The 24,970-nt window shown below is 42.5% G+C and overlaps 1 protein-coding gene across 8 annotated transcripts in view; it reads right to left on the bottom strand.

The window, feature by feature from the left end:
• SMOC1 (SPARC related modular calcium binding 1) overlaps positions 1-24,575 on the bottom strand; it is a 133,093-nt gene extending 108,518 nt beyond the window's left edge. For 5 of the 8 annotated variants that reach the window (XM_016131270.2, XM_016131271.2, XM_016131273.2 and 2 more), the window contains exon 1: positions 24,200-24,574. In XM_016131270.2, the coding sequence (XP_015986756.1) occupies positions 24,200-24,298 (99 nt within the window). In that variant the 5' untranslated portion in view covers positions 24,299-24,574. Of the gene's footprint in view, positions 1-24,199 lie in introns of all 8 variants that reach the window. The other 3 variants (XM_016131275.2, XM_016131276.2, XM_036238611.1) reach the window with 2 other exon arrangements.
• Between the last annotated feature and the right edge of the window lie 395 nt (positions 24,576-24,970).

Below are 24,970 nucleotides of genomic sequence, written 5' to 3'. Positions count from 1 at the left end.
TTTAACACCAGCCACCAACTGGCACCTCTGAAATGCAGAACAATAGCCATATTGTATGCAGCGCCATACAGGACACTGCATAAACATTAGCAGCAAGTTCCATGGTGACTCCCTGCCACCGGCCTTTGCAGCTGCCCAACTCCCAGGACTTGAGGATCTGCCCAGGGTAACATGGAGTTTGGACACAGTTCAATGTGTCAGTCTTACATCTATAGTTCATAGCAATCTCAGTCTTCAGAAACTCCCTGGTAATAATACAGACAACAGATCCACTCCCACCGAAGTCCCCAGTTCCAGGCCCCCTAATAGTTATCCCTGATGATCTCCCAGAGGATCCTAAAGCTTTGAATGTCCAGGGTTGATCCCTGAGAGTCAGGTCATGGAAAATCCATCTGTTCGGAAGGAATTCTGATCAGGGCCCATTTGCTTTGACACCTTCTTAGCATAAACACAGTCTGTCTCTCTCAACCTTATACAGCTACTAAGCCTGGTTTATTGAAAAAAAATTGAGTGTCCAAGGCTTATTGCAATAGGGGTATTTTTGTCAACCAAAAAAAAAAAAATCCTCCAAACATAAATCATTTAAGGCACCCTCCACATTAGCTGGCATGAAATAAACAGAGCCTGTCTTGTGGGCAGAAGGTGCCAGAATGGCTTTGCCAACTTCAAACCTCCTGCCTGGCCATCATAATCTCCACCCTAGATGCTCAAAATATAGTAAAAACCTTCACAGAAAGGTTTCTTCCCAACTATTTCTTTCCACCCACCTGTGCTGGGTAACCTGAACCCTGCTCTAATATGCTATTAGTTCAGCATAGTGTATTGGAGAACACAAGGACTTTGTAACTAGACAGACTTGGATTCAAACCGTTTGTTCCTAGGAGCCCTGAGCACTTTTTGTAAATTCTCTGTACCTCGGTTTGCTCATTTATAAGTGGGGATAATAACTGGTCCCCTTTGCAGGACTGTTAACTGAAATAAATCAGAGTATGCAAAACACCCCATATGGGCCTTAACTCATAAAACATGCTCATCACATTTAAGTCTTTCTCTCTCGTAGGTAATTTCCTCTATCTGGAGTTAGCCCACCTGAAAACAAAGTTAACACAGAAAGCAGAGGCAAATGATCAGCACGCAGGAGGAAGCCATCTGCTCCAAGTTAGGGAACATGGTTCAAAGGAGTGACCAATATGTGAGCGAAGAAAAGAAACTTGGTCTCCAATTGTGTCACCTTGACTAATCATCAAATGGGGTCCTTTCCTCGGGAGTGTTAGACCAATAAACTTCTGTTCTCTCACTCTCCCAATCCGCATTCACACCAGGTCGGAATTCTTTTGGCCCAAGAATCAATGAAAAACAAATTAAATGGCCAATGTCCATCAGAATACGGATTTTTTTTTTAAGTGTTTTAACTGCTCCTACCTCCTAGGGAGCTCTTGGAAAATGCCTTGACATTTTCTGGAAACTTTACACAGCATAACTTAAAACCCGAGATTGTTTTCCAATGAAAAATAGCTCTTCACAAAAATACGAGACTGAACATTCACTAAAGATACAGTCATAGTTTTGAAAAGCTTTGACATAAATCCTCGCCAGAAATCATGTTTCCTCAATATTACACTCTGAACTAAAAGCCATCTCCCTCCCCAGCCAAACCTTCCACCACCTAGACACTGCAGTGGGAACTTCGCAAGTCGGCATTCGATGGATCAGTCTGTGAAATCAAAGGGAAGTCCATCAGAAGGCACGTACCTATTTAGAGAAGTTTACCACAGACGGGGGGGAAGAGCATTAGACAATCCCTGCTATCAGATGTAGTTTATTACATGTTCAGACCATAAGGCTATATTTTATACACTAAAGTAAAATTACACAGCATACAGAGTAAATACGGAAATGTACACATTTATGATGAAATGCTGATTGGTAATAATCATTACCAATACATGATTATTCAACACCTGATACATGCTGAGCCCTGGAAATATAGAGATTGAAGACAGGTCCCTGTCTTCTGAGTTCTTTTGATATAGTTGATAATACGGGGTTCCTGCCCTCAAGGAGCCCACAGTCTAGTGGGGCAAAAAGATAAACGTACAAGTGAACAAACTAATCCATCACCATAAAGGGCTTTAGCAGACATGAGTATAAAGTGATGAGGGACAGAGAGCAAGATGAGAGGGACATTTAAAAAAGAAAACCAATCTGGAAAGTAGACTTCTCCCAAATAAATTTCTCCCCAAAAATAAATAAATAAATATACACACATATCTCACGCGCGCGCGCACATACACACACACACACACACACACACACACACCAATACTCAGCATTAATAGGAAAGGTGGAAGGAAAGAGAAAGAAAACAGAAAAACAACTACCCTGCACTGTTGGAGTCCAGCCCACCCCAAGCCCTAATTGTACCTGGGGAGGTTACCACAATAGACCGGAATGGTCTCCCCTAACAGGAAGCACATCAGAGGACGCCGGAAGGCCAGCACAGCACCCGCAGGACCCGAGGCACTGTTGGAATCAGAGAAACATCCAAGATATACATATTTTTCAAAGAAACGGGACAGAGGCCAGTTGAGGAATGTAGAAAGGATGCTGAGGCCCAGGCCCTCCAGTCCTGGCTCACAGATTCCCAGGGGTCTATGTTCTCTCCTTTTCTGCGTTAAACACAGCCTGTTTTGTGGCCAGTCTGTCTTGTTCCCACCAACCTCTGAGTAGCGACCACCACAAAGGTGCAACATGGCCTTATTCAAAACGTCAGGAAAAGTGACAGCCAGGACTTACCTTCTTGCATATAAATAACTGTGCAATATTATTGGTCAGCTTTGACATTTGAAATGAACAGACAGGCAGATTTAATGGTTGCTTGATTTTTACTACATGTACTTAGACACACCAGAAATGCATGCTCCTTTTAAAAAAGGAAAATGAAAATCTCTATAAATCCCACCACCCAAAGGAAATCGTTACCATTTAATGTGTACTCTTTTTTTTCTGTGCATATTTATCACTAACAAAATACAATACCATACATAATATTTGAACATCCTTTTTTTCCACACTAAATCAATCCACTTCAAACTTAACCATGTCATAAAAAAAAAAAAGCCACTTTTTTATAGATTGTGCTATAACTTACACACCTATTTTCTATTAGGTTCATTCTTAATTCTTCTCTTCTGTTTCTGTCTTATCCTCCCTCATTTTTATTGAAGGCCACTAATTTAGAGGCACACTGCCCTTAGAACCAAAAAATAGCAGAGTCGCCTTATATCCTGGGTCCTTACTTTTGTCCTCTCTACCCTTGGTTAATTATAAAATAAAATGGGATTTGAATGTCTTTTGAGTAGCTCTGAAGGGAGAACTAGGACCAATGGGTAGAAGTCTCAGAAAGGTAGAATTGCATTTAAAGAAAAAGTCAGTCATTATGCACTTAAAGAAGAAAACACATCATCAATAAGGATGTTTTAGAAAGAATTTAATCATAGTAGAAGCAAAAAAAAAAAAAAAAAGCTAAGATTCTTTGTGGTAGATTTCACCTTTTATAAATAGCAGTGTTAACTGTTTTGCTACCAGAACAATATTACAATTCCTCAGTGATAAGACATGAAATAGAATGGCACTGCTTCCTGCGGTTGTCAATCCCTGAACTCTAAGGCAATGTCTGTGCCACAAAGTAGCTCGTGGTGGCCACCAGAAATAAAACCAGTTATGCTTCTCGGCTTCAGAAACTGTCTCTACAACCATCCATTAAACCTCCTTCCCTCTTCACCAGAGATTCTTCAAGACCATTTCTGCATAAGTACGGTCATTTTCATCCAACGCTTCCTATTTCCTTCCAATACGTATTTTCTTTCTGTAGCTCCAACCACTTTCTTCTCTCAAATCTCTCTCATTACCACCTTTTAAAGAAAATTCTTTGACCCCTCGTATCTCCATCTAATTCTAACCCTTCCTGCCACATGTTTCATGGCCAAAATTATTGAAAAAATTCCTGCATTCCGTTTCCACTTTTCTCCTTCCCAACAATCTGGCTTTAGCCTCTGTGACACCCTGAAAGTGCTCCTGCTGAAGCTGCTAATGGTTTCCTAGTGGCCAAGCCATTGGAAATCTCCGAGGTGTTAGCTGTCTGGACCTCTTTCAGGCTTCCCTCTCTCTCTGTTATCTTTCCACTTCTCTTGACTCTTCTCTGTTGTCCTTGTTCTGGTTATCTAATTATCTATTGCTGCAGAGCAAATCATCCCATGTCATTGTCAGTTCAGACCGCTGTAACAAAAAATACTGTAAGGCTATGTGGCTAAAACAATAAACATCCATTTCTTACAGTTTTGGACGCTAGCCAGTCCGAGATAAAGGTGTTGGCAGATTTGGTGTCTGGTGAGGATGGGATCTTCTCACTAAGTCCTCGCATGGCAGAAGGAGTGAGAGAACTTACTGGGGTCACTTTTATAAGGGCACTAATCCAATTCATGAGAGTTCCACTCTCAAGACCAAATCACTTCCCAAAGGCCCCCACTTCCTAATACCATCACATTGGAGATTAAAATTTCAACATATGAATGGTGGGGACACAAATATTCAGTCCACACCACCCTAACACTTAGCAACTTAAAGCAACAATGTTGTCACGCTCACAGATTCTATGGGTCAGGAATGCGAAAAGGGCACAGTGGGGGTGGCTTTTCTCTGCTTCATGAAGGACTCAAAGGCTATGGGCTGAATTTATAGCTGGGGGTAGGGATCTACTGGTAGTGTTTTCATTCATACATCTGGCAATTGATACTGCTTGTGAGCTGAGACCACAGCTAGAGCTGTTGGCCAAAACACCTACACTTGGCTTCTCCCTGTGGCCTGAGTTCTTCACATCACAGCAAACTCAGATTTTACATGGTGAAACTCAGATTTTAAGGGCTTCAAAGGAACCAGAGGAATCTGCATCTTCTTTTATTACCTAGCTTTGGAAGGCACACAACATCACCCCCACTGGAGTCACAAGCCTGCCCAGTTTATGAGAGAGTGACATAGAACCCCCTCCCCCCGTTTCTAGGAGAAATGTCATTGTCACATAGTAGTAAAAAGAATGTGGGATGGAGGATATCGATGCAGCCATCTTTGGAAAATTCCATGGGCTACAACTCTCATCCATGAGTTTTCTTGCTATGCCCAACTTAATGGTAGCATTCTCCAGTTTAATCATGCAACTTTAGCTATACCTATGACTTTAACTCTCATCTACACATTGGTGGCTCCTTAGTCTGTGTCTGATCTAGAATATATGCTGAAAACTTTACCTGGGTTTAAGGTGCCTCAAATTTAACAAATCTAAAACAGTGCTTCCTTGCCCTTAATTGAGTCTGCTTCTTTTCCTAATGTGCCAGTGTGATCTGGGCACCACTTAATTTTTGAAATCTTCTAAGTGATGGTGATATAAGAAATTAGGTCATCAGCTAGCAGGTGGCAGAGACAGCCTTTGAGCCCACATGTGTCCAACTCTAGGGTCTGTGCTATTTCACTGACTCTGCTACCTTACTTGGTCTCAAGTAACTGATGCTTGGCATCTCCTAGGCATATTAAGGACAGACCAGGAACCCCAAAAGTCAAATGTGTGAGAGCCTACCAACTTCAAGAAGTCATCTTGGAGAGAACTTCTTCTAATGAGGTGGAGGAATGTCAAGTGTCAAATCATATAAGTGCCCAGTAGAGAAGGGTTGTTGAATGGCCTCCCCATAGGTGCATGTGCTAGAGAAACTCACCTTTTGAGGGACAGTGGCACTATCATTCAGATAAGTTCCAAAAAAAGAGCAAGAAATGGATTCCACCAACAAGTGGCTTCTCACATGCTTACCTGACAGGTGAAGCTCTAAATGGAGGCAGCTGATTTCACTGCCTCAATGGCAGAGGTGAGAGGAAGTTCCACAAAGGTATATTTCCAGTAGAGCTTAGTTTATTACATAAGTGTATCAGTCATAACTATTGCAAATCAGTCTCTGTTGCAAATGACAGAAAATAAAATCAAACTGATTTAAGCTTTAAAAAAAAAAGAGTATATCAGCTATTTATTGATATATAACAAACCACTCCAAAATTTAATGGCTTAAAATAATAATTTATGATTCTGTGGGTTGACTGAGTGGTTCTTCTGCTGGTTCCACCTGGACTCAGCCTGCAGCTGCATTCAGCAGCAGGATCCCTTAGACTAGAAGATTCTAAGCTGGCCTCACTGACATGCTGGGCAAATGGTACTAGCAATTGGCCAGGACACTTCAATTCTCCTGCACGTGGCCTCTCATCCTCCAGTATACTGCCTTTCTTACATGGTGGCTTCATGGAAGAGGTCTAAGAGGGTGAAGGCAGAAGCTGCAAGGACCCTTGAGGGCCAGTCTCCAGAACTCATACAACGTTGCCCCCATTACTTTCTATGAGTCAAAGCAAGACACAGACCAACCCAGATTCAAGAGGCAGGGGAATAGACTCCACCTCTTAATGGAAGGAACCACAGAGAAACTGTGGTCATGTTTAATCTACCACAGGAAGTTGCCGGCACATATAAATGGGGGATACAAGGGAGCTTAAGCATAGCTATATCCAGAAGTTCACAATATATTATAAGAAATCTACCTCTTTATCTTTCAGCTTGTTTTGTTCTATATTGGCTTTATGCTCAGGCAAGCTTTTTTACTCATGGTAATCAACTGACCACCAACCACTACAGGCCTATATCCAGAGCTTCTCTTTCCATAATTGCAACAAAAATCTCAGAATTGAGTTTATTGGCCCAGTGTGGGTCACATGACCATCTCTGACCCAGGAGACAGCACACACTGATTGATTAAGCCCAGGTCACACACACTACAACTGGGAGGTGGGATCAGTCCACTTAAGTTATGGGGACTGAGAGTGAAGGAGGGTTTTCCCCAAAAGAGGGTAGAGGTCCCATTACCAGAAAAGAGAGAATAGATACTGGGCAAACCAAAGCAACGGATGTTTACTACAATAGGCTTCTCAAGAAAATGACAGGGTAAATAGCTACTGAATGCACTGAACTTCTCTCTCCCAATGCATCATACAGCTTTGCCAGCTGACAAGTCCCAGTTTCCCAGTGGAGTGGTATGTGTACCATTGAATAGCTTGTTGTGTATTTGAAAAACAGAGACATAAGACAAAGCCTTTTGCAGCAAGCACTTGCACAATTCTTCTGTCTGGCAAAAGATGTCCTTTCTTGGACATTTGTCACATTGTTCTGGAAGACGGCCCTCCCTAAGAGGAATCAGGATGCTCTTTGTCTTTTAACTTAGTGGTTTTCCTGTATCTAATGCAAATGCAATTTCCTCCTTGCCTCCCACAGCCCTATCAAAGCAACCTCGTAAATAAGTGAATGAGGAAATGAATCAAAATGCATCTCCCTAACTAGAACAGTGCTCAGACCCAAAGCCCCATGTACAAGAAGCAAAGATGGTCGGTGGGGCAATCCGACCATATCTTTGCAACCTTTTAGAGTCCAATGTACTAATATACATTGTAGCACATCTTTTCATCATCCTCCACATCTCCTGAGTATGGGACAAGGGGCCGAGAAAAGAAATCTTCATGTTTAATTTCATCACATGGTATAGCAGTTGTACATGGCCCTTAATACTTGATCTTCCAAAGAATTGGACATCACCCTTTTAGAACTGCAGCTGTGCAGCTAAGAATCTCAATTTCATGTCAGTACAAAAATGGCTCTATCCCCAAAACAAGATTGGCTCCACCACCCTCAAACATGAACATAACGTTTGGGAGAGAAGATGCCAGAGACATCAGGAGGCTCTCTTCCTCCCAAGGGAGCTTGTCTTGATAGATGTGAGTAGCTACTGGCAAAAGCAAATGAAATATGCATTCATTTATGATCTTTTCAGTCATGGGTTTCATAGGCCAAGGGTTCCATGCCTTGCCCAATAGATTTTATCTCCTTCTACAATTTGAGCCTACAAAAGTCAAAAAACTAGAGTGTGCATGAGAATCACCTACAATACTTTTTAGAAATGCAGATTCCTGGACCCTGTCATGTCTCAGGTGAGCTACAGACTATACTTTCAGACATATACTCTGAGAAATATAATTCTACAGGAATAACAAGATTCTTAACTGGCCTCCTTTCTGCTCCTCAGAAAGGAGGCCAGTTAAGAGGTAGTTGAGAGGCCAATAATGATGTCCAGTTACAGGCTGGCCTGATTAAAGGCGCTATGCACTGTGCCAGGCCATTGTGGTATATAGTCATGAGCCCAATCAGCCATGGTGAGCAGAGGGATGGACAAGCAATCTACATTGGAATGCACAACACACTTTAGCAATGGAGAATACCTGGTTGCCAGATTTTTCATAATTAACAGAAGGGAGAGCCTTTGGGTGTTGGATATAGGCAAGAATATATACCAAGGTCTCACGATAACTATCAGAGAAAATCCCTCCATGCTTCCAACGAGGGGAGGGACAATTACCCACTTTGAAATAGCCAGAGCATTCTGTTCTAAAGAGGCCTGCCCTCAGGAGAAACTATTTTACCAGAGCCTAACTTATCAGGGTTTTATCAGAGTCTAACTGACCTAGAGGAAGGAAAGTCTCCAACTCTAGCTCCCCCTGGCCATTCTGTCCCACCTAAGAGGAGAAAAACACTGAGAAGCACTTGTGAAGTTCACAGTCCAGAGGCCCAGGCTCACTAAAAGCCCAAAACTTAATCATAGGACTGTGGAACAATTCCCTGCCCCCTACACCTCACCACTACATTACTAAAGGCCCATTTATTGCAGTTTTTTACCCAGGATATCAATCTAACTTTCAATAAAAAATTACAAAGCTTACAAAAATGCAAAAAAATAAAATAAAATAAAAAATAAAAACATAATTGGAAGAGAGAGAGCAACCATCAAAGCCAGATTCGGATATGTTGGAGATATTCAAATTACCAAATCAAAAATTTTTTAGACTATGATTAATATGTTAAGGGCTCTAGTAGAAAAAGTGGACAACATGCAACACAGATGGGTCATGTGAGGAGAGATGGAAATTCTAAAAAAAAATTCAAAAGAAAAGCTAGAGATAAACGCTGTAACAAAAGAACGCCTTTGATGGACTCATTAGTAAACTGTATACAGGTGAGGCCAGAATCTCTGAACTTGAGGATGTATCAGTGGAAACTTCCAAAACTGAAAAACAAAGAGAAAAGCAAAAAAAATAAAATAAAATAAGAACAGAATCTTAAAGAACTGTTGAACAACTACAAAAGGTATAAACACCTGCAATGAGAATACCAGAAGGATTAAAAACAAAACAAAACAAAACAAAAACAAGATAAAGGAACAGAAGAAATATTTGAAGCAAGAACAACTGAAAATTTCCTCCAAATTAATGTCAGACACCAATCCAGGAAGCTCAAAAAACACCAAACAGGATAAATGAAATAAATAAATAAATAAATAATACCAAAACAAACAAACAAACAAACCATGCCCAGGCATATCAGATTCAAACTGCATAAAATCAAAGATTAATTTTAAAACTATCAAAAAAGTGAGAGGAAAAAACACCTCACCTAACAAAGAAAGAACTAGGGTTCCCCTCAGAAATCACACAAGCAAGAATATAGTGAAGTAACTTAAAATGTTGAGAGATTAAAAACATCAACCTAGAATTCTATATCCTGCAAAGTTATCCTTCAAAATTGAAGGTATTATTTTTTGTCAGAAAAAACAAAAAACTTAGGGAACTTGTTGCCAGTAGCACCTTATAAGAAATGTTAAAAGAAGCTCTTCAGAAAGAATGAGAATGCTATAGGTCAGAAACTTGGATCTGACCTATAAGGAAGAGTATTAAAGAATGAATAAAAAAACTTTATTTTTCTTATTCTTATTTGACCTAATAGATAATGGTTTATTCAAAATAATAATAGCAACAATATATTCAATGATGATAGCTTATATATATGTAAAGTGAATGACAGTAATGATACGAGGGACAGGAAGAAAGAATTAGAAAATTTTGTTATTATAAGGTACAGTTGACCCTTGAACAACATGTATTTAAACTGCATGGTCTACTTATATGTAGATTTTTTTTCAATAAATATACAAGCAGCTCTCTGTATCCCCAGGTATCACATCTGCAGATTCAACCAAATGTGGATGGAAAATAGTATTTCAAATCCACGGTTGGGATCCTCATATTCAGAGGGTTGACTATATGCATTGTTCTTCATCATTTTATATAAGAGACTTGAGAATCCACAGAGTTTGGTATCCACAGGGGAACCTGGAACCAACCCTTGCAGATAACAAAAGATAATTGTGGTTAAATTTTTGAGGAGTCAAAAGTTATGGGCAGATTTTCAGCTGTGTCACCCCTAAACCCCATATTGTTCAAGAGTCAACTGTGCTTCCACTACCCATGAAGGGCATAGTATTATTTGAAAGTGAATTTGAATTAGTTATAAATGTATATACTGCAAACTCTAAAGCAACTACTAAAAAAGGTTTTTAAAAAATAAAATTTTAAAAAGTAGTATAACTGACAAGCTAAATCCAATAATAAAATGCTCAATTAAAAGCACGAAGGCAGAAAAAGAATAGAAGACAAAAATAGGAACAAAGAACACAACAACAGATAGAAAACAGAATCAAATATAATAGATATTAATCTGACTATATCAACAACAATCACCTTAAACATCAATGGTCTTAATACACCAATTAAAGTATTCAGAAGGAAAAAAAAGTGGATGTGGTTGGCACAAGCCACATTCTCTGGAAATATCCCTTCAGGAAATCATGCTAACAGCAAGGGGTTTTGTTTCTGAAATGCTCTGAAAGTAGCTTGGAGATAGGGTGTGGGCCTACCTGCAGAATGGCTTTCCAACTGCAGACAAGGGAAGGGTTGGCACAGGGTGAGGAAGAGGGCTAGAAAAACCAGGCCCTGCTCCTCCTGCTCCATGGAATTGCCTGGGGACCAGATCTGGAACATACTGGGCAGTCACCGCCTGATCCCCAAGCCCAGAAGTTATGAGGAAGACACGTCAGCAGGGCCTTCCTGTTACCTCTTAATGGCAAAACTGCTTCTCACGGTCTTAGAGAAAAAAGAAAAGTGATCAGGCTCACTCGAGCTTCCTTCAGATGCTAAACTCAGGAAAACGACCTACCTACCATTCCAGGAAAAGAGAAAACCAAAGATTTCAGGGTAGAGAAGAGTATACAGTTCCTGGAGAAGATGCAGCTAACATTGCATATGGAGAGATCACATTCAAAGAGCATCTCCTCTGCTGATTCCATTTAAGGGGTCCTCCTGACCTACGGCAGGTTGGGAAATGGAAGGAATTTATTGCATAAAATCTAGTTTCATTTTAAACAAAAGTAGATAGAACCACAGATTAGAAATCTTCCATATATTGGGGAAAAACTAAGGGAAACATAACAATTTTGGGCTCTCATATGAATCTCTCAAATTTTTTTTGCTTTATCTGCTATTTTTATGAACAGTTAACATTTACTGAGCATCCTGACATTATTTCATTTAAGTTCCACAATGACCTAATGAAGTGATAGCTTTAAATTACAAATGAGGGAATTAAAGCTTAGAATTTAGTTAATATGCCCAAGAACACACAGCTAGAAGGTGGCAAAGCTATGACTTAATCCTAGGTCTCTTTGGCCCCAAACCACTAAGTATACTGCATTCTAGACGGACAAGAAAGCAGGCAGCTAGTCAAATGGTAACAGCTCAAACTTCACCTGTCACCCAGCAGTGAGGAGGGAGATTCATTTCATTATCAAGATAGTTGCAGCTATGAAGAAAGAAAAGGCACGAAACTGGGAACTGGCAATCGATGGAGCCTAGGCTGTGGGCCTAGTTTTCTAAGCCTTTACCTTGATGGGAAAAGAAAGCATAACAACACACTACCAGGAGAGCGTATGTGACCCTCAAAGGCAAGGAGAAGATAAGATGTATGGAAGCAATGCTCTTGTCCTCTGCTCAGCACAGCAATGAATTCACCCCAAGGTTTTCTGAAGTCACTGTCAGAAAGGTAGGGAGAAAGTATCCACAGAGGGAGGGCCCTAGACACATTCGGATGCTCTTCAACAAATACAAAGGGTTTCTGTTTCAACCCTTGAAATTGGGTATTGATTTTAAAAGGCCTCCCAGGAATATATTGTGCCAACCATAAAATATGCCCCTTGTGCTCCATCCAGCCCATTTGCCATGTGACTCAGTGTACATCTGCACTGATTTGCATTGCTATTAACAAACATTAAGAGTCTGATGCCAAGATCTACCTTCGCGTCTTCAAACTATATTACCAGCTACTTGTTCTACTTGTTCTGCTGCACATTTCCCAACTAAAACCTTCAGCCTTTGCAGAAAACAGGGACTGAGAAACCAGAACCCTATAAAATGGAAGGTGTACTAACCTCAAAAGTCAGTGGCAAGAATAATGAAGATTTCCCGCATCCTCAGTTATTTGGCTGCAACCACTGTAAATTGGTGAATTAGCCAAAGGCAACTTAGAAATATAATCCTTTCCTAAAATTCAGGCTATTTCCTTCCCTTGGCTAGACTCACACCACTTTCCCAAGTTCTCCAGGGCATCTGTGAGTGGAAAAGTCATGGACAGAGCAATGGAGGTGAAGATCTGGGCTCTGGCTATGAGCTGTGGCTTGTTGGCCCAGGGCAGCCATTACCTCATGGGTAAAACTGTGGATTTACATAACCATGCTCTCCTCATTTGAGGTGCCTTCTAGAATCATCTTCATTGGCCTATTTATTCAATTCTGAATGTGTCCAAAATCTTCCTATTCCCTTTTTCCTATCAGCTCCTAATCTGGGAATGTCTGTGTTTGCAGTAGCCTTGGAAGTTATTTAGTCTTCTTTTAATAGATGAAGGAACTGCTCACACAGTACCAGGAGACCCTCCTCTCTAGACTCTGACCATCAGTGCCCAGCACACTCTTCACTCCCATCCCACCACTCTGATGGTCTACAAAGGCTATGGATCCCAGCATCCCTTCCACTCCCCGCCCCCCTAGTATGGCCACATATGCAGTCAGGAGAGAGGAATAGGAATAACTTGATCCCCAGCTCCGGAAATGGGTGTCCTGGGCCTACCTCACCACAGTTATTGGTAAAGAATCAAAGTCTAAGCCACTCTCAGCACAGCACTCTCCTTTCCAAAGGAATTGGTTAAAAAAAAAAATGGGCATTTGGTCCAATTTAGATCAATAAGCTGAGAGCCAAAGTTGTCTGAGAGCATCTAGGAAGGGGCTACTAGAAGCCAATTTTCTCTTCCCTCTTCTAGAAAGTGGGATGTATAGATACGAAGCATGGAACCACTGCAGCAATTCTGCTACCACGAGAAACAAGGCTTCGGATTAAACAGACATCACAAAAGGCAGAGGGGAGAGACACCAGTTCACTAAGTGTTTGCTGACACCATTAAGACACTGAATCAAATCTTATATCAATACCTGCTATTACTTGAGCCCTTCATTAGGTAAGCCAGTTCAAAATATGGTATCTACTTCATGTAACATAAATCCCCAACTGATGTATATGTACCAAAGATCACACACAAGCCTGGTCTACAAGTGCAGTTTAAAGACCTCCCGATGAGCACTAGAGAGTCAAACCAGCTCCCTCATGCCCTCAATGCTAGCACCCGAAACCAAGGAGACTCCCCTTTCTTGGCCACCAAACAAGAACTCGGGCAGAGCTTCCCCCTGACATCTCTGTAGTCACACACAGCCTCCCCATCAACAGGCTGCTGCTAAAACAGGAATGTTGGCACCTAAGCCCCTTCCTCTGTACCCCTCCATGGTAACACCAGAGACCAGAAGGAAGCCAATGCCACACAAAAGTTAGAAGCTCTTTTAGTTTAACCTGTTACTTGTTTAAAAATCAGTGACAACTCCTAACAAATTAATTAGGTCCCAAAGTGATCATCGCTGGGTGCTAATATCACAGATTAATTATATGCCTTCTGATGGACATACATACCAACTACCATGAACTATACTTGTCAAAAAAATATATCAAATCTATATCTGATCAAGCCTCCAGATTGAGCCATCACTTTACGAGAAATATAAAGGATACAGGAACATGTTACACAAAGCTGTGGGGATACAATTAGCAAAAATCTAGTGTGGAAGACCCTAAAACAACCTGTTTATTCAACAAATAAATTACAAAGTAAAAAGGAGATGGAAGGGAAACTCAGAGATTAAAAGAGATTTAAGATACAGTTAAGCCACTATGTAGACCTTATTTGAATCTTGACTCAAGCAAACAGAAAAGCATTCTGAGAGATAATTAGGGAGATCTAAATGTTGATTGAATTGTACTAAAGAATTATAGTTAATATTCTTTGGTTGTGATATGATATTGTGACTAGGTTTTTTTAATGAGTATCTTTTAGAGAGAGAGAGATATTTATAAATGATGAGATATGATGTCTTGATTTCCTTCAAAATAATATGAGCAGGGAACTAGGAAAATGTGTGGAAGAAATGAGATTAGTCAGGAGTTGTTCATTGTTGAAAATGAGTGAGGGTTCCATGGGCATTCTCTTCTTTTTTATGTATACTTGGCAGTTTTCATAAAAAAAAAAAAAAAGGTTGTTTTTTTTTTAATTAAAGCATCCAAAGATGAAGGAGAGTCTAAATTCTTATAATTTCTATAATAATAGAAGACCCTTTCTTATCCTGACACCAAAGGTAGAAACCATAATGACAGATTAACTATATAAAGATGTAAAACTTAGTAGATTAAAACCATTGTCTTTTCATAATGAAAGGCATTTACCAGACATAACAGAAAAACAGATTAATACCTAAGTATCAAAAAAAAAAAAAAAAAAAAACCCTCTTCCAAGTCAGTCATTGAGGTAGAAGAAAAAAAAGCTACCATTTCTATTTTAAAAATTAGCAAAATATCTGTCCAGATGATTCCCAAAGAAAATGAACTAATGGAATGTAGTATTGCCAGATACAATATAGAAGCCCCAGTAAAATTTAAATTTCAATAGAACAAGTAATTTCTTATTTGGGTCATAATGATACAAAAACATCACTTGTTGCTTATGCTACTTCAAATTCATGCAATTTACATTTTACATTACATCATTCGCAATTTATATTATTCCGTGACATTATTCAAATTTACACAATTTACAATTTAGGCAATCCTATATTAGTTTTTACTTACCAACTCTGGCAACCCTAACTAATGTCCTATGAATTTGAGAAAATGATCAACTTCGTCCCTAATCATCTAGGGAGAGCAAGTGCAGTGAGAAGAGCAGAGGCCCAGGGCAGCAAACAACACAGGCGCCAAAAGGCAGAGGCTGGAAAAGGAGCCGCCCCTGCACCTGGCCCTGAGCTGGGGGGGGAAGCGTGGCCTCGGGGCCTTGCGAGGGAAAAAGGGAGGTGACCGGCACTTGCAGCCAAGGTCACAAGTGTGGCCAAACGTCCCTAAGCATGTTTTTCAGGGGAAAGGAAAATCTTAATCAGCAGCATGGAACAGAGGGCCCCTTACAGAAGCATCACTTTTATCATTTGCTCTCAAAACTTTGTTGTGATCAATCCAAATACGCTTTTATTTTTATGAAAAATTTTATGATGTATTATGTAATACATGCAAAGAGGAATTTAAAAGTCCATGTACTCACCTCCCGCTTTAAAAACATAAAATGTTACCAACCAACATGTTTGCCTCCCTAGGTAACCACTAACCTGGGCTTCAGGGTTAATCACTGCCCTTAGTTTCCTCGTACATTTTTACACATGAATGTACCCCAAAACCACAAGTAGTTTTGCATGCTTTCAATCTTTATATAAATAGCAGCATTATACGTTCTTCTACAATTTGTCATTTTTCATCCTGTATTTTGATTATGAAACTGAGCCATGATAATGAGTATAGCTTTAGATCAGTCATTTTCAGTGCTGTGCAGTATTCCATTATTTAGATATACCACAATTTCTATTTCTAGTCTCCTGTTAATGGACATTTAGCTGGTTTCCAATTTTTCACTACCAAAAAGTGCTGCCGTGGACGTCCTTAAACATGTCTCTTGGTATATATTTAAGTATGTTTTTCTAGGGTTTATACCAAAGTGGAATTACAAGGTTAAAGTGTACGATTTCAACTGCAGTTCTACAAAGTGATCATACTAATTAAAATGCCCACCAGCAGCAATAAATACATTTTTTGCAGTTATGTCCTGCTGAGATAAATTGAAGACTCTCCTTTAAAGCAGACTGAGTTCAAAACACGCTGAAAATGAGTAAGAGTGCTGGCAACTTAGAGCACAGACCAACTGTGTCAGATGCAGACCGAATCCATCGGTGACTTTGGGGAATCAGGCTGGATTGAGACAGGTCTGAGCTTTCTTTTAAAAAATCATACAACTTTTAATGGTCATTACTTTCCTCTAAGATTAAAAGATGCTCATTGTAAACAGAGTTATTTTAATAATTTCTAAGACCCATCTTGCGGAAATGGAACATCCCCATGATAACCACCATTAACAGCGTGACATATAATCTACCCAATTTTTCTATACAATAACCAATTTCTTTTGCACAAAGGGGATGATATATTCTGGTTTGCATTGTACTTCTTTATACTGTTCAATATTTCTTTACAAGGAGAGAAACAAACTACACTTATCAAAAATTGTATTATTCAATAAACACTAAACACTTGTTAATGGGCAGGATGGAATTCATAAGAAGAATTAAACAGCTCTTCCATCAAGGTACTCCCAACTGTAAAGGAAAGAAATGAATAGATACAGGTCATAATAAAGGCCCCCATCTATCAAGCACCTTTTATGAGCCAGGTACCGTATTAGACCCTTAATGAATGTGGTATGCAAAATAATGGCCCACCTTGATGTCCAGGTCCTAATCCTCACACTGTTGTGTTACCTGGCAAAGAAGAATTAAGGTTGCTGGTAGAGTTAAGGTTGCTAATCAGCTAACCTCCAAATAAGGAGCCCAGTCGGGACACGCATGGTGGGCCCAATGTAATCAATTGCAAGGGTCCTTAAATGGGGAGAAAGGAAGCGGAAGAGTCAGAACCACAGAGATGCAGCATGAAAAGACTGGACCAGCTATTGCTGGCTTTGAAGGTGAAAAGGGGCTAGGAGCCCAGGAAAGCAGGCAGTGGGAAAAGCAAGAAAACAGAGTCTCCCCTAAACCTTCCAGAAAGAAATTCAGCCTTGCTGATTATTTAACCTATTGAGACCTGTTCATGGAAAACTCTCTTTTAATGTGTGTTGTTTAAGCCACTAAGTTTGTGGTATTTGTTACAACAAGAATAGGAACGGGAAGCTAAGACATTCCACTTCATTCGTACCACCTCTCTGGAACATAGATACTGTGACCTCCACTGGATGAATCAGGGAACTGAGGACCCAATTACTAGGCCAGGCTCACGGTGGCAGAGCCAGACTCACACTGGGTCCATGTGCCTCCAAAGCCTGTATGGTCAGCTGGATTACAGGACAGATGGGGACACACGCGGCTCCAGAGGGAAGCAAGGCACAGGGAGCTGAACTCTGCCTGCAGTGAGGCTGGGATGGCTGTGTGGAGTCATTCGAGCCTTTCGAGTAAAGGGCAGGATTTTAAAAGACAGAGTTGGGGAGGAAAGGAGAGGTCAGAAAATGCAACGTGGTTTCATGCAGCTGAAGTCTGGGGCACATGGGGATATTCAGTCAGAAGTAGGCTGGGCACGTTAGAGACCAATGCTGTCCAGTGAAATAGCCACTAGCCACATGTAGCCATTAACATTTAAATTTAAATTAATTAAAAACAAATTAAATTAGTTCCTCAGTTGTTCTAACCATGTTTAAAACTTCAATAGCCACACGTGTCTAATATTGGACAGTGCAGATACAGAATATTTCCATCCTGGCAAAAAAGCCTATTGGCGGCCGTTATTTCTGAGCAGGTCAGCAGCGCTGTGTGCCAGGAGTGATCCATAGCCTTTCATGACACTCTCTATTCCACCCTCTTACTTACTATCTACTTTTGTGTCCTTTCTCCAGGAGCTTTGCAGAATTTTTCAAGAAGAGATGCACAATAAACATCCACAAAAAATATTTAACACTCCCAGCACTGTCCTAGAGATGCTTATCTAGTCCTAAAAACAAACTATTCTGGGAAGTGGATCCAGTGTTTCTCTACTGTGAATACTTACCAAAATAAATAAATAAATAAAAAGCTCTTATCTTGCAGATGAGTAGTTATACTTATTACATCGACGTTGGAGTGTGAAATTGTTTTTAAGGGGGAGGGCCATGTTACTCATATTCACAGAGTATTTGTCAGGTTTCAAAGTCCCTGGCATATTGTCCTGGTCCTGCCTGGTGGTGGGAGAGGCTCTGCTGAGACACTAGTTCTCCTGAGTGGCCTTCTCTACTTTGGAGAGGCTGTCCCATGCTGGTTCCAAAAAAATGAGGCTGAAACCCACCGAGGCAACACCCAGGAAGTACACAAAGCTCCATACATAACAAGCTTAGATGTCTGCCAAAGGTAAGATTGTGATCTAGCAATTCAGTTTAGAATGATGTCAGTTGCAAAGGGAAATCCAATTAGTTGCGATAATGACCGATGTTGCTTTGGGGTCTTCTTGGAGCTGTTGGAAGTGTTCATGGAGATCTAATCCTCTTACCCCCTGAGTGACTCAGGATTTGTGCAGAGCACATATGTACAATGCTAACCCTGTTTGGCAGGCCTCACAAGCAAGTCCGATCGATTTCTCATCCGCAACCCAACCCTTGTCCTCTCCCAAACAGCTCCACAGTGACAAATGCTGAAGGAGGGGGGCCCTCCACATGGACAGCCCCGACCGCCACCAGCAATGCCAGGAACTTGGCTGCTTAAACAATAGATCTCTATGTGGTCGGGAGAGAAAGGGTGCCCTGTACCTGCTAAGCAAGGCTATGCCCCCCTCCCTGAGCCTCTGCGAGCGGGAGTGGGGAGAAAGGAGCTCTGAATGAAGACAGGCATCAAACCAGAAACAGACCTACCCCGCCCCCCGCCATTGGCAAATAAGGCTTCTGACCCAGGCCTCAGCTAGTGAACTTTCCTACTCTGCTGGGGGGTGCACTCAGATGTCCAGGGCTGATTCCCCTGAGCAAGGGAGAGGAAAGATTGCCTGCCGCCAGCTCAGCTTTACACGAGCCCTTTGGCCAGCTGGTGTAGATATTTATGCCAGGGTCTGGGCCTGCTCTGGGTCTAACTGGCCAAGAATTGAAACAAAAGCCAATAATCACTCCCCAAGGTGGTATTTTAGGGAGGGCCACATGCACATCTGGAAAGGGGGTGGGGGGAACAGAAGGAAGCAAGAAAGGAGTCCCTACTTAGGGTATATATTTTTTTCTGACCTCAAGTGCAAAGGATTGAATTAATCATAATTTTTAGTTCATGACACACTCAACATTGGTCCATGCAGGGCCCACTTTCATTTTTTATTTAATCAGCTACTAGATCTTTACTATTGACAAATACCTTCAAATCCACCCTCCTCCCTACAAAAAGAGGTAACATACTGGCACTAACTTACACCGACCATGTGGTTTCCCCCGCCAATCTTCCCTGCTGCCTCGTCCTAACTTCCCTTGAGTCCTGCGTGCATCGTTACTTTGCTTTTGTTTTTATATAGTTTTATTGCAGCTATGTGTATTCCTAAAAGATTTTTTTCTTTAATTTCAGCTATTCATAAGTTTATAGAAGCTGTTGTACTGCATTTTTGGGGGGTGCATTTCTTTTACTTAATGTCATATTACCAAGATTCAACTATATCTTTACATCTCTGTCATTCATTTGTTTTGATAGAGTTTAATTCTCCACTGTGTGAGTACGCCATGGTTTATTCATCTTCCCTTTAACTAAAAGGTATTTGGGCTCTTTCCAAGCTTGCGGTATTGTGAACATAGGTGCATTTGTCTCTTTCTGGACATGAGTTTCTCTTGGGCATATATGCCTAAGAGTGAAATTGCTGGGCCACAGAAATGTGAATGTTCAACATTAGGAGATAATAAGACAATTTCAAAGTGTTTTCCATTTGATTGCATGCCCTAGAGTTTCTAAGATGATTGTTCCCTTTTCCTGTCCTCCTCGATTTTGTTCCTTTAGATTTCACGTATCAGCTCTATCGAAATGTTTAAACCAAGTTCTTGGCCAACACCTGACTAGCATCTCAGATAAATCCCCCATGTGGAAAAGGAGGTGTCTTGTCAGGCACGCAGATAATAAGAAGGACATCTATGTAGACACAAATACCCACCCTGGTCCAGACACTGAGGCAGGCTAGTCAAATGGAAGGGAACTATCTCAAATGGAAGGGAAGCTGCCTCACATTAGACATCTGCAAGGTAAAAAAATAAAAAATAAAAAATAAATAAATTTAGGGTAAAACTAAAGCCTGTTTCCCATCCAAGTTTGCTTGCTCAGTCTCTCCTCCCCTAAACCTCCCATAACCACCGTACATACTTATTTTTAAACAAAGAATAAAAGCCTAAAAATGAGGGAGAGGGGAATCACTTGTAAGGAACCAATTTCATGTCTAAATGCAAGCAGGAGGTCCAGCTTGGAAATCACTGGACAGTCCAATTCATTTCAATAAATATTTCAGAATGCTTTGCAGTGTGCCCACTAAGATCTGTATTCCACCCTCAAGGGCTTTCAAGCTTGCTCATTTAACAAGCCAGGATCATGTGAGAAATGTTGAAGGGGCCAGTTAGCGCTAAGAAGACAAAGATGCTGGCTCGATTTTAAGATGCTCACTGCAGAAGCATTAGCAAAAGTTAAAACACAAGTAAATCAGATACAGAAGTTGTTCAAAGGTGAGAGTGATCCATTCTACCCAATAGAGTGTTCTGCAGAAGTTCCTAGAGTGATGCTGGTGCTGGGTTTTGCAGGATGAACCAAGTAAATGACAGGAGAGAGGACGAATAAAGAATAGACCTAAAACAATTAAAAAATCAAATCTCTTATTCAGACTTCTTGACCTTCCCATTTCTCCAACTTCTTAAATCTCTTTCCTGCCTCCAGTTCTATGAAAGCACCCAGAAAGTGGTACCCATGGATCATTGTGAAATACGTATTATCAGCATTTATTTGTTCATTCCACAAACACCAACAAAAACAACCCCCTGTGCTGAGTTCTGGGGATACACCGATGGACAAGATGAGCACAGTTCTGCCCCTCAGCCAGCTCCTGGTCTTTGAGGACAGATAGAGGATTAGGCAAAGATGGGTATTTGGCGTAGCCTGATCATCAAGCAGACTCTACCAACCCAGGAGGGCCTCACCCCCATCCCATCCTCCACCCGAAATATTTTCAGTAAATTGTACAGGATTAAAGAAACAGTTGCTTAAAAGGATCCTAACCAGTGTCCCAGGTAGCAACGCAGCTGCTCAGAGCTGAGAGACCAAAAACTCAGGTGCTTCCTACATAATAGCTTCCAATCTGATACTTGATTGCTGCTGGTTTCCAGAGTCAAACAAATGTCAGGAATTTTATGAAAGCAGGAAGCAAATAAGGGGGCAAGGTTTGGGGTCTAGGCCTCAGGGGAGCTCAATTAGTGAGCCAGATAAAGTTAAACCGAAAGGGCATGCTCTCAGTTTCCTAGAAAGCCAGCTGGAAAAGATGCCAATCCTTAAGCCTCTGTCACTCAAAAGATTAACAGAAGAGACCCAGGGGTGCCCAAGGGAATACTACAACAAGCCAGATGTTTCTGCTCCTCCTATGACACTGTCACTCATCACCAGAGCCACACTTCAGAGGCCACCAAAAAGCTATAGAAGAGACATGGAATCTTTAGGGATAGATAGGAACTCAAAGACATTACCTTTCAGTGCTATAGACACCCAAAAATATTATTAATGCTTTCTTACAGACTTGCCTGAGGCATCTGGGTTTAGTATGTTCTCACTGAGCCATCTCTTCCTTTAACTGCAACAGTATCCCAAGGTGGATGAACACTCCCTACAGCTGCTTGGTGCTGTGGCAGGCACTCAACCTGTAAATCCGTATAAACTGGGATATGGCTCCCAGGGCTGCATATGTACTGTGAGTATTTCAAGAAAGCTGTTTAGCTTCCCTGGGTCTCACTTGCAAAATGTTCTTTATAAGCATAAGCAATCCTAGAAATGCCTAGCCCAAGTGTTCATAAATGGTAGCCTTATTGTTGCCTATAAATGCACTCAGGTAACCATATACTCAATATAGCAGCTTCCCCTGGGTATTTCTAAGCACATGTGTGTGTGTGTGTGTGTGCACGCGCATGTGTGTAAGAGAGAGAAAGAAAGAGAGAGAGAATGTAGCTGGGACACACATGAACCTATTTACAATTTCTGTTTATGTTCTATCACTTCTATCAAATGAAAAAAGTAAAGAAGCTGGAGGGAGACTTAACCAATACCCTATTTTCCCCTAAAGTCCCTAGCTTTCCCCTAAAAGTTGCTTCCTCCAATTTCAGGAGAGACAGGGAAGGAGAGCCATATGGCTTGAGACGCTAGACATGCCCAGCAGCAAACAAGACCCCCACCATTTGTCCTCGGGCCTCTCATGTGGGCGGGCATCCAGATTTCAGTCGGGGTGCTCTGGTCTGCGTCTCTGTCTTGACTGTTCCTAATTATTGGAGAGAACGCCATGGCTCTCCTGACCTCGGAGTTTAAAAGCTGTGAGTCCTAATATCAAACCAAGCAGCTTCATTTAAAAGGCATCCTCATCTGCATCCATAAAAGTCACTCCCGGAGCCCTTACTTGCCCCAGCTTTGGGAATGCCTGCTGTCGAGGATTTATGACACGCCCTGGATCTAATCTGCCTCACTTTAACCGCTGCTGTTGCACATCTGGTCATAAAAGCAAGGGCCGGCCCAACACGGGGACAAACACTTTTCTTTCCTAAGTGGCTGCAAATCTGATCTCACAGTGATAGCTGGGCTCGGATGTAATCAGCCAGCATCTGGGCAGTCATTAAGGCTCGTCAAACTTTGCAAGGCTTTTGCTGCACACACGACAGCTATAAAGATGATTCTCATATAGCGAGCACTATGAATAAAGAACCTGCAATCCGAACAGGTGGTAATGAGGAGAGGCCCAAGGATATCCAGGAAACCACACGTTGGTTAAGCAGCCAAACTTGTTTTTCCAAAGATCCTAGCTACTTCCATGGACTCTGACTGATGCCAGTTGAGGCAAGCAGCTACCCTGAGAGGTGAATGCCCTGACATAAGCTAATTCTTGGCCAGAGATTGTCTGGATATGTTTGATCAAATGAATAATGAGGGAGTTTAATAGTACATTTTTAAGGCAGTGGACTCCTTCATTAGACCAAGGTGGGGGCGGGGGCGGGGGCGGGGGGTGGGGAGGTGCAATAATCTAGACCAGAAATGAACACAATGCTGTCGGTTCCAGGACAGTTTATAATGCCCTGGACAGCCTGTCCTGTGCACAGAATTGGCACATTTCATGTCGTTCAGAAACTCCAATCAGATCAAGGTTCAACAGTTAGTCCAAGCTCCCAGCCCCAAACCCAGGGGAAGAGACCCTTACATACATACTGCGCACGCAGCTCCCCTCCACCACGTCTCCACAGCCCCCCACCTCTACCCTTCTCCAAGGCCGCCCCAGCAGGAGGGAGCATTAAAATTATCTGCTGTGGGTTTTACGAGCAGCGATAGCTTTTTAAAACAACAACACAAAGTCCTTGTGTGGCTCTCGGGTAACTTAAAACTCTGGAGGCAGAGCTGCCCCCCGCCGCCTGCCAAGAACGCCAGCGCAGTGTGAGACCACAGGGCAGCCCTGCTTCGGCGGAGAGCGAGCCTCTCTAGGACAACGGAGGCACCTCTAAGGGTCTTGGAGCAAAATGCCCTGAGAGAAGAGACGGGGGGAAAAAAACATCAGTGACAGTTCGGGGGTAGTAGAGGGTAGGCAGAGTCAGTGTTGCAAGAAAGGATTGGGGGTGGGGGGAAAGACAATGGGAGAAATTTTTATTTCAGCAACTTCGCCAAGAAGCCGGCAGGGGACTGGGTAGTAGGTGATGGGAGGACAGGGTCTGACACCGCCCTTCTCCCTCCCCCAAGGATGAGGGCGAGCGACCTCGGACTGGCTCCGCAGGTGGGCGCGCGGCTGGGGGCGCACTTACCCGAGGACCGGCGGTGCGGTGGCCGCGAACCGCGCACAGCTGCACCAACACCAGCAGCAAGTGGGGCGTGAGCAGACGGGCGCAGCGAGCGGGCAGCATAGTGCCAGTGGGCTGCGGGCCGGGGTCGCAGGCTCCGCGGGGTGCACAGCCGCGCCTGCCTTGCTGCCTTCCTTCCCTCGGAGGCCCTGGCGGCGGCGGCGGCGGCGGCCGCGGGCGGCCGGCAGGGGAGGTGCGGCGCGGGCTGGCTGAGGCTGCGGGCAGAGCGCGCGGTCATGAACCGCGAAGGAGGGAGCTAGAGAGCGAGCGAGTGCTCTGCGCGCGGCAGACGCTGGGATCCGCAGGGCCGGGTCGGCAGCAGGTTGGATGCCAGAGCCTGGGCCATGGGAATTCCCGTTATAAACCCCCGGGAGGGGCGGGGCGGAGCCCGGCGGCCCTGATTGACGGGCCGAGAGGCCCGTAGCAGCCTCCCCTCTGGCAGGTGAAAGCCAATGGGAGAGAGGAAAGAGGGGCGGCTCGCGGTCAATCCCACTGAGGAGCGACACCCGGGTACTCCGCAGCAGTTGGCTCTGGGAGAGACCGGGATCTAGAGGAAATTTCTCCCTTCACTTCTGTCCGAGTAAGCCTAAGAGAGCTCAGCCTTAACCTACCAGAATGCCTACAAATAACAGTATCTTAAGTACGTATAGGTTTCAGCATGGGTACGTGAGCTGTCACAAAGGCCCAGTGAAATAGGCAGGGAAAATACTCCTAGCTTCATTTTTCAGATGAGGG

Source organism: Rousettus aegyptiacus, unplaced genomic scaffold (assembly GCF_014176215.1).
Source record: "Rousettus aegyptiacus isolate mRouAeg1 unplaced genomic scaffold, mRouAeg1.p scaffold_m13_p_3, whole genome shotgun sequence".
Taxonomy (NCBI): domain Eukaryota; kingdom Metazoa; phylum Chordata; class Mammalia; order Chiroptera; family Pteropodidae; genus Rousettus; species Rousettus aegyptiacus.
Note: the sequence above shows the minus strand (reverse complement) of the source record. Positions and strands in the feature narration are given on the sequence as shown.